The sequence below is a fragment of the Poeciliopsis prolifica genome, unplaced genomic scaffold (assembly GCF_027474105.1).
Source record: "Poeciliopsis prolifica strain line A6 unplaced genomic scaffold, Auburn_PproV2 SCAFFOLD021, whole genome shotgun sequence".
NCBI lineage: Eukaryota > Metazoa > Chordata > Actinopteri > Cyprinodontiformes > Poeciliidae > Poeciliopsis > Poeciliopsis prolifica.
Window position 1 is genome coordinate 1406201 of NW_026562396.1, and position 13716 is coordinate 1419916.

The 13716-nt window shown below is 42.5% G+C and overlaps 1 protein-coding gene across 4 annotated transcripts in view; it reads left to right on the forward strand.

Annotated features, from left to right (window-relative positions):
* Positions 1-537: 537 nt before the first annotated feature.
* Positions 538-13716, forward strand: part of cbfa2t3 (CBFA2/RUNX1 partner transcriptional co-repressor 3) — a 41069-nt gene continuing 27890 nt past the window's right edge. For 3 of the 4 annotated variants that reach the window (XM_055045203.1, XM_055045204.1, XM_055045205.1), the window contains exon 1: positions 538-1635. In XM_055045203.1, coding sequence (XP_054901178.1) covers positions 1428-1635 — 208 coding nt within the window. In that variant the 5' untranslated portion in view covers positions 538-1427. Of the gene's footprint in view, positions 1636-8880; positions 10021-13716 lie in introns of those variants that run through there. The other variant, XM_055045206.1, reaches the window with a different exon arrangement.

Here is a 13716-nt window from a genome sequence, read left to right on the forward strand (position 1 = left end):
ATCACATTTGTGTTTGCCTTTTTCATTTGTAGATCTAAGATTTATTGAAATATTGCAGTTCTCTCTTGACACATCATCAAGTGCCTGGTATTGTGTAGATTTACCTTGCAATACAGCCACCCCCACCCCAAAATTATTGTCATAACAATAAAGTCGTGTCCTGTGCCAGAACAGAAATCGACGGGAATCATGGAAATGTCTTCATGTACTGAACACGCTTTGCCACTTGATTGAATTATGGATGAAAAAGGTCAGAATGTTAGGTAGGTGTACAGTCAATGAAATTTTACTCATATTTTCCTGCATACTCTTAGCAGTTTTGTGAAACGTATCCTATTTGGTCAATTATGATGCACAAAAAAGCAATGTAAGACATGGAGCAGACAGTTAAACAGTTGAAAGGGTATGTAAACCCAAACAACAAACTGAGGAGTGATTCTTTTTTTTTTTGATTACTTTATTATGACAAGGAACAAAAGAATGCTCCTTTGGAGCCACCAGGCAAGGTGCAAAGAAGCAAGGGTGAGGTGCCTTAGAGCGGAGGATGCAGGAGGGGAAGAAGTGGCTGCAGGCCGACACAGCTGGTTCCTGACAGAGGAAGCCCACATGGAGGCCCAGGTCCTGCTGCCTGCTGTTGTCTGCTGCTATCAACACAAGCAACCTTGCTGCTTGGCCTCCCCGGAGGCTGCAGCCCTGCAACACAGAAAAAAATGGAAAAAAAAAAACAACAACAACACACAAACTGTAACACACAGGCACACACTTCTCCTTTGAGCTGCAGTGGCGGGTAGAGGAGGAGGAGGGTTCAGATGAGAGCACAGCCCCTCTACAGGAGCCACAAGACAAGCTGACCGGCTGGTGACATTCAGTCACACGCGTTCTAGATTGCCTCACACGGGCATTACTGAACAATATAAGACACACAGGAAGAGAACCAACAGAAAAGAAGAAACCTGTAAATTAGCTCAGAAACGTTCCTGTGAAGGGGTCTGCTGAGACGGAGGAACAAGAGTTTAAGATGGGGATGGTACAGTGACCCTAAGGAGTTTTGCATGTACTGAAAGCAAAAGCTATATGCAAGCAAGAACAAGGAGACACCAGGAAAAAATTCAGCCAGGACCGAAGACTTCAGTAAGTACGTGGAGGAAAGAAGAAACCCCTGTCACTGTTTCTTTTGAGTATCTGAAGAGTCGTGTAGAGTTGAGATTGCCGTGTCCTTGCATGGCGGTGGCAGGTCACACAGCTCTCTCCTGGGGCCTCGAAGGCGAAGATTATGAAGGAAAACAAGAAACTACAAGCTGAACTGGGAAATTATCTGATCTAATACCAACTTTAAGTCTAACACAACTCCGCTGCTGGGCAGGTAAAACCTGAAGGCCAATAATCTGCTTGTCTTCAACCTGACCACCCTGGAAAGGAGTGCTAGCATGTCTGCTGAGGTCCACTTAGAGCGGCAAAAGAGGAACGACTTGGGAGCAACATCGTCCTCCTTTGCTCCTGGCTTTACGCCACGTGTTCCCACGGTCACACTCATCAGCCACAGGGAGCTGAGGGAGAAGCGCACTGCCCACAGACTCCAGCCTGGAAGCCTCGACCACAAGCTGGTGGCCAGTGGTCTTTACAGATATACTGAAGGTAGGTGCCTGTCCTCTTACAGGAGCTGTTCCATGAAATCTTCTGGCTATGCTGCAACCGCGACGAGTGATGGAGGGTATCGCAGCTGTCTGGTCTGCTCATTAAATCGAAGTGATTGGCAGATAATCAGTTTGTGTTGACTTTGCTGTAAGGGCAATGGCAGGTTTCTTCATAACACTGGTAAACCTGCTAACTGATGACTGAAACCTTAGTATCAGTAGCCTTAGAAGGACATGAAGCCTCTGGGTGAAATATAAGCTTCAATTTAGAGAAAGACTGCTATTGAATTCAACAGTATGACCTTTATTATCTTGGACTTTACATGGTCTGTCCAGTTCAAATGTTGCTAACAAGCCCATGGAGCATATTTATCCTGTGGCACTAGAAAGGAAAGGGAAAGAGGTGTTTTTAGAGCAATGGATGGGTGGAGGGGGTCTTCCTCTGGGCTTCCCCGTACAGCTGCAGAGAACACAACTCCATTCTGGAGTTTTGCAGTTCAGCTTCAATGGATTCCAATACCCTTACAGCCAAATGGAAGTAAACGGCTCGTGGTGAATGCCGGAGGTACAACTTTAAGGCAAGCTTGCAGCAGACTGACGGGGAACACTTGAAAGGCACTCTGGAAGAAACGGAAAAGAAGTGCCTTGAAGTATAAATGAAAACCTGAGTTGAATCAGTGAAGGTTGTGATGAGAGAGATGCATTAACAATCAGACTTTAAAAGACTAATTTTGTAGGCTCTAAATATGTAGGAACGGTAAGCCAGAGCGAGGACTAATACCCAACGTGGTGAATTACCTGCAGCGTGTCCCGTCTTTTGGCAGTAATGAGCTTTGTGAACGTTGCAGTGATAAGGCCTCTATAATTAGGCTTAGTCATAAGCATCCCTCCTGTATTTCTGTGATAAAAACCCAGAACTCTGGTATTGGTGCTCAAACAATTTCAACTCACACATTCACATTTGCAGCTAAATCAAAATGGTCCACTTTGGACCGTAAACACCCTGTGCCTTTTGTTTCAAGCAGTTTACCTGATGTCTAAACGTATGTGGATGGATATGTACAGTCAAACAGCATGTTAACACTGTATGGGGAAGCAACAGCACGCTGCTTGTGCGTGTGCACGTTCGCCGGTGTGTTGTTGTGTGCTTGGGAGGTGTTGTGTGCCACAGCGTAGGCTTCCTGTGAAGGAGCAGATGTCGCAGAGCTAAAGCACAGCTGCGACGGGCGATAACCGCGGTGGCAAGAATATGTCGGCACGCTGGCTCTTCTCCCTGGTTCTTATCAGTCGCACCCAGCACACAGAGTCACACACACATGCGCGACCATAGACACTCGTATAAACACTCCACAATAAGGAACTGCCACCTAGCACTAGCACACCCTCCCAATAGGCCCAGATAGAGCAAGTATGTCAATGAGAGGGATAGAGGGAAAGAAGCAGAGCAAGAAAAGCAGACTAAATCAAGGGACTTTGATGGAAAAGCTGGAAAAGAATCCTCAACAAAGCGTTGGCTCATGTCTCCTGTATCATAGACTGCATAATTTGAATGCCAGTCCTAATCCTCTACAAATATGAATTGGATATTCTTTATATTTCTCTAAAGTAACGTGCCACCAGTGATGGCTTTTCAAAGCATCAAAAATAACTCTATAGCTTACTTAATATTGATGATGCTCGATTAAGTTGCATAATTTAAGTATAGACAAAAGAATTATAATTTTCTCCAGGCTGCATCTTTTAAAACCAATAGTTTATTCATAGATTGTTTTTGCACTCTACTTGACGATATTTTGCAACTCACAGAAGCTGGTGTGAAATAATGTGAACAGCTTGGATAAGGAACTTATGCAATAACTTATTGTCTACATCTGTCTCTTCTGGCCAAATGACTGCTCCAGAAGCACAGGTCAGCTCTCCTGTGCAGTTCCCCATGGCTCTTATCTTTTACTAATGGTAGTTTGAATGATGTTATCTTTTATCCTTCGTGTGGTTTGTCTCACAGGTTTGTCAGGTCATGAGGTCTGCAGTTGGCCTGATAAATAAAACTGTCATGTTCAGAGTGACGGCACAAAATTTGCCAATGCATAAAACCAACATTTTCTGCATGTTACCTGAAAATGCAGTTAGCATTTTATTGACTGAATCACTGGTCAATTCCCACCTTATACCTCCAGACTGAAGCAAACTAAGCAAAAAAAAAAAAAAAGAAAAGAAAAAGAATTTGACAACATTTTGAGAAAGGTTATGCAGTGATCTTGACGTAAGAAGAGGTAAATGTTGAGTAAATCAGAATAAAAGTGATGGCTGTGTGTGTTTGGTGAGACAAGGTAGTAACAAAGTGTGTGTCTCTGAGAGAAAGAGAGAGCAGTTATTCTCTTTATTTCCTCACTACCAGTGTTGTGGTTTCTATGAGGAACAGATGTTCACAACTTGATATAGTGCCTCATCCCCCTCTGCTCACTATCTCCAGTGCCAGTACCACCAACTGTCTGCAACCAATACACACACGCACACATGCGAACACATTGTCTCCTGGGAAAGTCTGTCTGTCGATCTTTCTGTTTGTCTGTCTTTCTGTCTGTTCGATCTTATCTTTGACCAACCATCCTTCCAAAGTGTCCTTGAGCATGACACTGAACTCCAAGCTTCCTTCTGATCTGACTAACTCAGCGTCATTGTGATTTGAGTGACTGAAATGACTGAAAAAGCCCTAAATTTGTTCAGTCCATTAAACATTCAGCTTGTCGTCACTTTCCACTTAGGGAGCTTTGCTGTGCATTTCCTTGGGGGTTCAGGTTCAACGTCTTGTTCTAAAATCCACAACTGACCTAATCAGGTGTCACTTCCTCCTCTGTTAGTTTGCAGTTCTGCGAGTCATATCTGGCCATGTGCTTAGAGCTCTCTCTGACTCCATCTTGTCCTGGTCAATGTACACATTCAGTGGGTCATTTGGTTGCACTCCGAATATTAACATACCGATATTTACATCAATTAATACGTTAATATTAGTCACCAGCCCATTTAGTGTCATTCATTCAGTATTGTTGATGTAAAATGACAAACTAGGTTGCTAGCTATGTATACAAAAAATAAAGCGTGGCTATCAATGCTAATGGAATGGGTGAAAAATGATTGTATTCAAGGGTTTGAAATTTCAATTCCTGTCTTGCAGTCAGGCAACAGGCTCCACTTAAGAAAAAATGTCACAAGAATCCATAAGTAAAATTTGTAAAAGCAGAATTCAAGTTTGTGGTACTTGAATATGTGGGTCAATGATCTGCTACACTGTGTCACAATGCAGAGACATTCTCTTTTTCATCATGTTCCTTTTTTGCAATATGCTCATGTTTAAGATTCAAGGGAAGAGGCCAGCGTTTTCTTAAGTAAAATATTACAAAGAACAAAGTTTTAAATTACTGACCTTACATTTCCACAGGATATATGGGATTCACGAGAAAAGATTTTAACGCAAATCAAAACCACTATGTCAGGATGATGATACAGTTTGACATGATATGAGACCCTTGGTCAATGACGTTAACAGCAGCTTCATAAGAGTTTGTGTTGAATTTACATAAATGAGGAAAGGAAGGAATAGGAGAAGACAGAGAAGCACAGGAACACAATGAGTCTGGCATTCCTTTCAGTCAGCTCAGAGCCTTATCTCTTTTCAACACACTAGCCTGTGACTGCTGCAATAGGAAAGGATTTACAATGTGCAAGTGGAGGAAATGCTGCAAACTTCTCTCTGTGTCTCTTGCCTTTTACTCTGACTCAGTATTTACACAGACACAAATCATCATTCCCACTGCAGAACAATGACCAGTGTCAGTTCTTGCATCTCAGAAAGTGCCCAACCATCCAGGAGATGCTGTCAACATAATAAAGGAGGCGAGGATGAAGTGTTTGCGAGGTGACAGAGAGATAGAGGAGTGAGACGAAGGCGAGACAAAGGTGCCTTTGTCATTAGCCCCATCAAAGAGACTTCCAGTCACAGCATTATGCTGCGGGGAGTTCATCGAGGTGAGTTCTCGCCTTGTGTGTGTCTCATTGTGCAGTTTATCAGGCTGGCCACATGGAGCGTCAGAGGTAACCTGGTGACCGTGCAACAAAAGGCCAAATTAAGAGGAGTAAGAGGCTGTCTCTACAGAGAGGCTGACAGGTTGACTGACACTGTTCCCAGGGAGAATAGCATCCTGTCAATCTTGGAGCTGTCACCTTGACAGGAATTCTTTCTTTGGATGCAGCCCTCATTGCCAACCTTTCTGTCAGTCAAGGCCACACAGATACTCTACTGTTTTCAGTATTCTGCACGAGGGGAAACGCCCTCCGCTCTGACATACTAAGAAGACAGACACACACACATAGGTCTTTCTATCTTCACAAGGACTTTGCATCCGCTTCCATTTCTTTTTCATTCACTTCCACAGGCTAAATCTGACCCTTATCAAAACAGCACTTCTTCTCATGGGGCCTGGCCATCAGCAGCAGTTGGTCCCCACAACATGGGATCAAGTGTCCCAACATTATACCAAATACAAGACCTTTGCAGAACCCTGGGACAAATGAAAGAAAAACTTTGTGTTCAGTTTCACATTTGATCTTATTCCAGAGCAGTTTCTGAAATGCTTACAAGCTATGCTTCTAGAAGTTCATCGCCCACCTTAACTTTGGTAGATTTAAGTTATGCCCATGCATCTGTGTACAGGTATACCGGACATGTATTTTTCGCTAAGTTGTGTTTTGAGATGTTTAGTCAGAATCAAAACACTAGTTTTATTAGAAATTGGAAATTGCAATTTGAGCAAAAACCCATTTCTTCACAGGACCTATTGGTACCTAAAGATATATATTTTTTTTCTCATTGCGGATGCAGGCAACTGATCCTAATCAAGGGAGTGTTTGTGTTCAGCTCTTTGGAGGCTGGTGTGACTGGTGTCGGGGCTCAGCAGCTGTCTGTGTGTACTTTACAAGCTGGTTCTGTTTGTTCTGTAGACACAGGTGAGGTCAGGAGGGTGTCGGCTTTGTCTTCTGTCCCCCTTCCATGGCTATGTGCATGTATGTGTGTGTGTGTCTGATAGAGGGCAGGCGGGTGGGGCAAAGGGCCTAACAGACCAGTGCGGACAGGTGGAGGATTCTCACCATAGCGGCAGCAGATGTACTGTACCTGCCCTTTTCCCTCTTTGTGTCTTTCTGTTTCCCTGGCTAATAGAGTTGTTTATCTGCTTACAAGCTATATACATTTTGACAAATGATAAAATGTCTACATGGCATTAAAACAGTAAAGTACATCACTATTGTTTTAATGAAAAAATACATTACCATCAAATTTTCTCGTTTTCGAAAACATCTTTTACTTTTAACCCTGGAGGCCTGTTTGATTATTTTCTTATACTTTGTTCTACTGCTTTGAAGTTTGCAAACTTGGCAGACTAACTGAAGTTATGTACTCGTGTGCATTGTCCTTTACAGGCAATTTAGTCACCTTGATGCCAATACAAGGTTGAAACAGTCAATTAATCATGACTTGGAGATGTTAAGCGTTATTTGTGTATGGCGAATGGCAAAGTCTGCATCTACATGCATGTAAACAAACACTGAACTGCAGAGTGCAAATATGACACTTTTCCCAGAGTTAAGAAGCCACAGTCATCTCACCGGAGTTATGTGCAGATAGACAGATGGAAGATGCGGCTTCTGTCATAAAACACAATGGCAGAGAGAACTGGAATACCCAGTTTCTAGTGTACAAAGATTACCTCTAAGTTACCATTAAGGATGAGTGCATTACTACTTTTCTGTCCTATTTCTTAGTCTTGTTCCATGATTCATTGGTTGCCCTTGTATGAATATCCCCTCCATCAACTCCCACCGACAGCCCTGTGACTCTGTAAGCAATAAGTAGACAGACAGACAGACATTTTTCTCTCCTGGGCAGCTTCCACATTAATGTCCTAAATTTATGTTAAGGTGATGTGGAGTTCATTCACTGGAATGCTTTCCAAACATATTGCAAAACTTGAAAAAGCACAAGTGCGTCTCATTTACGTCGTTGCACAAGTGGCATTATCCCACAAAATCTAGACACTGGCTTCTTCTCTGCAATTAGGCTTATTGTTGCAGTCATCAGCCTCGGCTAATGTGTCATCATGGAAGGTGTTTGGATGAAAACACAGCAAAAATGTTTAGATTTTCTTGTGAAAATATAGATGTTTATTACCCACTTATACAACATTATATCCCACAAATATAAGCACTTTCAGTTTGAATTGTTTTACATCAACAAACTCTTACTGGCAAGTGCTCTCCTTTTTTAGGACTTATGTCCTTTTCCTCAAACTCATGACATAAATCTGTCTTCTACAAAATGCAGAACAACTCATAAAAAGCATTATAAATCATCACTTAGAAAATCTGATCAATACGTACTCGATGTTACAGGTAACCTGCTAAAAAGGAAAACCATACCCATATTTAATTTAAAGAAGCAATAAAGGATGTTTCAGTGATGCCAGTGTAGAAGGTGTAATAAGCAGCCCTGGTCTATCACTGATCACACTCTCTCCATCTTCAGATCAGACCACAGAGGGAACTCTCCATGAAAAAAACGTGACCATCACATGCTAATATTCACGGTTTACTCAAATGCCTGCAGACACATTCTTTTACATTTATTCTGCTCTCAAAAAGCCGTCATTAAAGAGTAAATAAAATCTCTACAGCGCCGCGACCGTCCTTCTCCTTAACGGCCTGTTATGGGGAAACAGCGGCCCCCACCGACAGATGGTGGAATGGTAAAAGTTTGACTCAGTTCTCGAGCCCTCAGTGAGGGGTCTGAGACTGAAATGATTAAGTCGGGAATTCTACTATTTAGTTTGGGCGTTTTTGGCTGAAGACGTTTTTTTGTTTTGTTTGTTTGTTTCGTTTTGGTCCTTGAAACGATTAAATATAAAGTTTAAGGCCCGCAAGAGCTTAAATATTACAGTTTGTAAAGTATTTCAGAAGATGTGAGATTGTTTGAATAGACATGCATCAATATGAGATTACTTTCTTCTGCACAGAAAGGATTCATGGGGAATAGTTGCTATTTTTCTTTTTGTTTGTTTCTGATAGTACCCTATGCACGCACAGAGGAAAAAGAGAGCGAGAGAGAGAGAGAGGGAGAGAGAGAGAGAGAGAGAGAGAGAGAGAGAGAGAGAGAGAGAGAGAGAGAGAGAGAGGTTAGGAGCTCCAGATGGTGTTTAAACGCAGACAGAAGGCTACAGCGAGGACACAGAGAGAGGAGGAGGAGGAGGAGAGAGCCGCGATTACTGCGCACAGTGAGCTCGCCAGCTCCACTCATCACCGAGGACATAACAAGTCGTAAAAATACCCTATACCGTGCATTGGAGGGAGAAGAAGAAAAAAAGAGACTTCCCCTGATATGCTCCGATGACAGCGCTTTTTGAATCTCTGCTGGAAGTGAAGGTTTAATACAGCAACCATCTGAGCGCAGCCAAGACGGACGATCGGCGCGTCGGAGGAGGATAAGCACCGAACATAGAAACGTGGAGGTGGAGCAGCTTTGTCCTGCAGGCTGCAAAACAAACAAGAGAAAAACATTTTTCTTTTCTTTTATTTATTTATTTATTTTTTCCACCCCTCGGTTTGGATGTATGAGAACTTGCCTCTGACACCGCGGACTGTGGGCTCGACTAAGAAGACAGTAAAGTTGTTTGGTGGGTGGGGGGATTATAGGCGCAACCCTGCAGCCCTGAGGATCTGCATCTTAATGTGACCTCACATGGTGAGGCTTTTTTGGACTTACAGGGACAAATTAGTTACTTTTTGTATGTTAAATACAAAAACAAACGGGACCTCGTTCCTGCTGTAGAAATGACACTGTGCTGTCTCATCTGTCTGGGATGATCCGAAAGTGCCAGAGAGCGGATGTACACGACTGGGACAAGTTCTGATTCTGTCGCATCGCAAACACAAGAAGCTTTTTCTGCTTCGACAAAACAATAAATCTATTTCTCAGACTGAACAAACCAAAGACAGCAGTTTTCCTAAGGACCCAAAAGCCCTTGCTTTGGTTTTATTTTCTTCTTTTATTTTTTATTAAGAAGATAAATACCTCACAGCCTAAGACTTATTTAACCTGGACCCTATTAGAGCACCCAAAGGAAACTTAAACATTTTTATACCATCATATATTTTTTAGAAGGTTGAAGAAAAAGGGAATAACCCAACAAAGGCTTTATTTTTTTTATTATTAATTTTTACTTTTTATTTTCTTTTTTTTTTCTCCCTTTCAAAACGATGAGGATTGAATCGATATAAAATCACGTTAAGAAGCGGTTCGGTGTGGATTATCGCTCAGCTTGACCTCGACCTTCACAAAGTGAGTAAAAAAAAAGACAAACCCTGCACACTCAAACTGCAAAGAAACAAAGGACTTTAATTGGACCTCCAGTTCATTAGAACCCATTAAATGCAAGCTGTTTCATATATGAAAGCTCCAATTTGTGAAAGGTCAAGTTTAAACTTCTAGGTTCACTTGAGGATTGGTAAGAAACTTGTTAATGTGAAGGTGTAAATTGGGATACCTTTCTTAAAGTGGTTTTAAGCATTTTTTGAATTTTCAATATGCTGAAACAGCAACGAAGATGTAAAGATATTCTCATATAACCATACAAATGGAAGCAAATATACACCAAAAGAAATAAGCAATTTTCAGAAGTTATGTTGGCACCACGTTCTTGTTTGTTGGGTTGATTTTAGTGTTGTGAGCAAATTCTGAGAGCCTGAAAAGGGAAAGACAAAAGAGAGGGTCATGAGTTGTTTCACCCCGGCAGTCTGTGCTGCACATCAAAGAGATGCTGAGACAAAGTGATGACACCAAACCTCTCTCCTCTCTGTGATTTTAGTGTCCATCCATGCTGCACAAAGGTGATGGGTGTGAGAGGATAAATGCAGTCATTTACTCTGGACTGAACTGTTGTGAGACCCACAATAAAGCCCTATACGCCTTTTTTTGTGTTGGTGTGCATCATCGCTGCGTCTGTGTAGGAAAAATGAAACAGTGAGACGAGAATCCTATCTGCTCTGCCATGTATTCCTGTGCTGATGTGCTTAAAGAGGAGAGAACTTGAAAATGCATCTTAGAAGACAATGAAACATTTCAAACTGTGAGATATTTCAAAGGGTTTACGCCAGCTCTACAAAAGCAGCAGATCGAGCCTTTCTCTCCGCCTGTCCTACTTGAACAGCTTCAGCAGCAAACTTCTTCCTCTAAGTGCAACAGTAAAACACTCTGGCCATTTTCTCTGCAGGACACAACCCTGTATAATTGGCCCTGGTAAATATCATCTGAATAATTGAAGAGTTGATAATAGTCTCGAAGAATGGATGGGGAGGTTGCAGAGGTGAAACCGCAGTGCAGACACCCTGCCTCACCGCACATTATTCCTTCTTCGCCGCAAAGAGAGCATCTCTTCCTCCCTCTGATCAGCAGGGCCTTCCGCTCGCTAAAGGCAGATGTCCCTACTTCATCACTGAGAAGCTCTCTTCAAAGACAGCCCATTCATTATGACCCCCGGCCTGCAGAGTGTTTATTCACTTCCCATCTACCACAGGTGCACAGTCTTCTGTGTTTATATACTGGAAACATACCACCAGCCAGCGATAAGGAACCTGTTTTCTTCGGAGGGTTTCAGAAGAGCATCTACTGTAGCTTAACAAATTTGTGTTATGTATTCACTTGAGCCGGGGTTGCCAGATTTTGCCTCAGGGTTCATCTGGTGTTGAAGAACAGAAAACACTACTATTTTTTAAAACTTGACGTTTCTGTTCAAATGAAAAAAAAGATTCTTCTTCTCTGTCTGTTTTTTGACAGCTGCAGAATCTGGACCCCAGCTCAGTTTGTGTTTACCGTACGATTGCGTGGGCTCGTTGAGCCCAGCTTTGTGTGTGGTTAATTATTGTGATCTGAATGCGGGCAGTGCAGGTGAAACCGGCTGCCTCCTAATTAATGAGCCGAGCAGATGGCCCTGGGTGGGCGGCAGCGTGAGCGCGCGCAGAGCCGGTCAGGTGGTCAGCACAGCACAGACACCTGGGCCGTCACAAACGAAATAGCCAAAAATAACAGGCCTGTTCTGTGTGCGCTTTTGTTTACATATGTTTGTGTATGTCAACAAACAGACATAATGGTCTTTGCATTTGATATTTGTCACCTTTCACACGTTTACCGGCAGCCCACTATTTCTGATTGGCTCACGAAACGGCAGCTTCCTCACTCAGCTGTCCTCTCTGTGGGTGTTGGATAATTGCAAAGGAGGAGGTGATTGATCCCATTAGGCCATTGTTGCCTAAAAAAAAACATTACAAAGGAATTCTTGCTTCACATTTATGCAAGCAATAATAACTGGTTCATTGTTCAAAAACAATCAAATCCTTTTCACTTATTTAGTGACATTTCAAACTTTTCAGTAAGTACAGTGTGTTTTAGGACTGCACCATTAAAAGCATCATTGCAATATCAAGCGTGCTCATTGTTATTATAGCAAAGAACTGTTTGGAATGCGATATATGTTGGCCATTATGTTCTTAGTGTCAGCAACTCCTGCTTTGCATACTAATAAGACATTCAGCCTGTTGAATGAAGTCTCATTGTAGTCGGTGCCTACACACGTTACAGATAACAATGTTTTGTAAAATTGTCACATGGAGAGGTGTTTGTGCGCTGAAATCGCAGATTGGTTGTAGAAAATAGAGAAGTGGAGTGGTCGTCTATCTGTGTCAACTGATACCGTTCTTGCAATATTTTGAAATATTGTGCAATAATTGCACATGTCATGTATTTGTTCTTATGTAGGCATTGTCTGGACAAGTGAAACATTCACATTCAATCTATAAACAAAAACAAAATAAAGAAAAAACAAAGTGAGTGACAGAACTGCATACTTCATGTTTGTGTTTGTGGCAATTAGGAATATTGGGATTAATTTCCATCTTATTAGCTGATATCAAGATGTTCACACAGTGTGATCTCCAGTGCATAAATGTGTACTGTTGTTGTTTTGTTGGCAAATAAGGAGTTACAGAGAGATTGCCAAAAGCTGGGTACATAAGTGTTTTGAACGTTGAAACATTTTCCACTAGTTGGGTCTGAGTGTGAACTCATAAAACCAGGGAAGGCACTGAAGGCAGGGTAATTGCCTGGAGATGTTAACTATAATTTCATTGGAATTATTTTTGTTTTTTACATAAAGGGAGATGAATTTTTGAGCAGGACTGGAGCTCCAGGTTGTTTCTAAGTCTGATTTTACAATACACATATATCAAAAAACATGTTTGTTTCATGTAAATATGGTAGCAATATATGAGGTGACAATCCTGGTGGTTATCCTGCTATGTAGCCTTCTGCTGAGAAAGAGCAGTAAGGTTCTGGCTGCCTCGGGTCTCGTCCGTGTGTGTGTGTGTGTGTGTGTGTGGGTGTGTGTGTGTGTGTGTGTGTGTAGCTGTATGCTGGTCTGCTCTGCCCTGGTCCACATGTGTTTGATATTACTGCGACAAGGCTGCCCAGCCTCTCTGGGGAGACTGAGAATGTCAGAGACCAGAGTCAAGAAGCGAGGCAGCTTCCCAACATCTGATGGAATGAGAAACACACTCTCTGGATGCTTGGCCGCTGACGGCTCAGCGTGGGAGCCAAGCAGAGGGCGGAGGCCAAGCAGAACCACAATTGTGTGCTAGGAGTATCACTCTTTCCCTCTTTACACTTTTCACTGCCAGGATGTGTGGGATCGAACACGGTGCACACGCGGTCACGATTTCTGCTGCTTTCTCCAGATTACAAATCCTGAAGAAACTAAAAAGTACATGTTAAAACAAGTAACCTATTGACAGCTGCAGGCTAAGAAAAACACATCCTCCTCCTCCCTTCCTCATCTTGTGCCAGATTCACCTCCTGCTCTCTTTCCTCACCTTTTACTTCCCTGCATGCCTGCTGACCTCTGACCCTCCTTCGACCTTCTTCACCTTTAAGAAGAAGGTCACTGCTCTGAGAAAGAGCAGTGAGGAGGCTCTTTCTCAGCCTCCT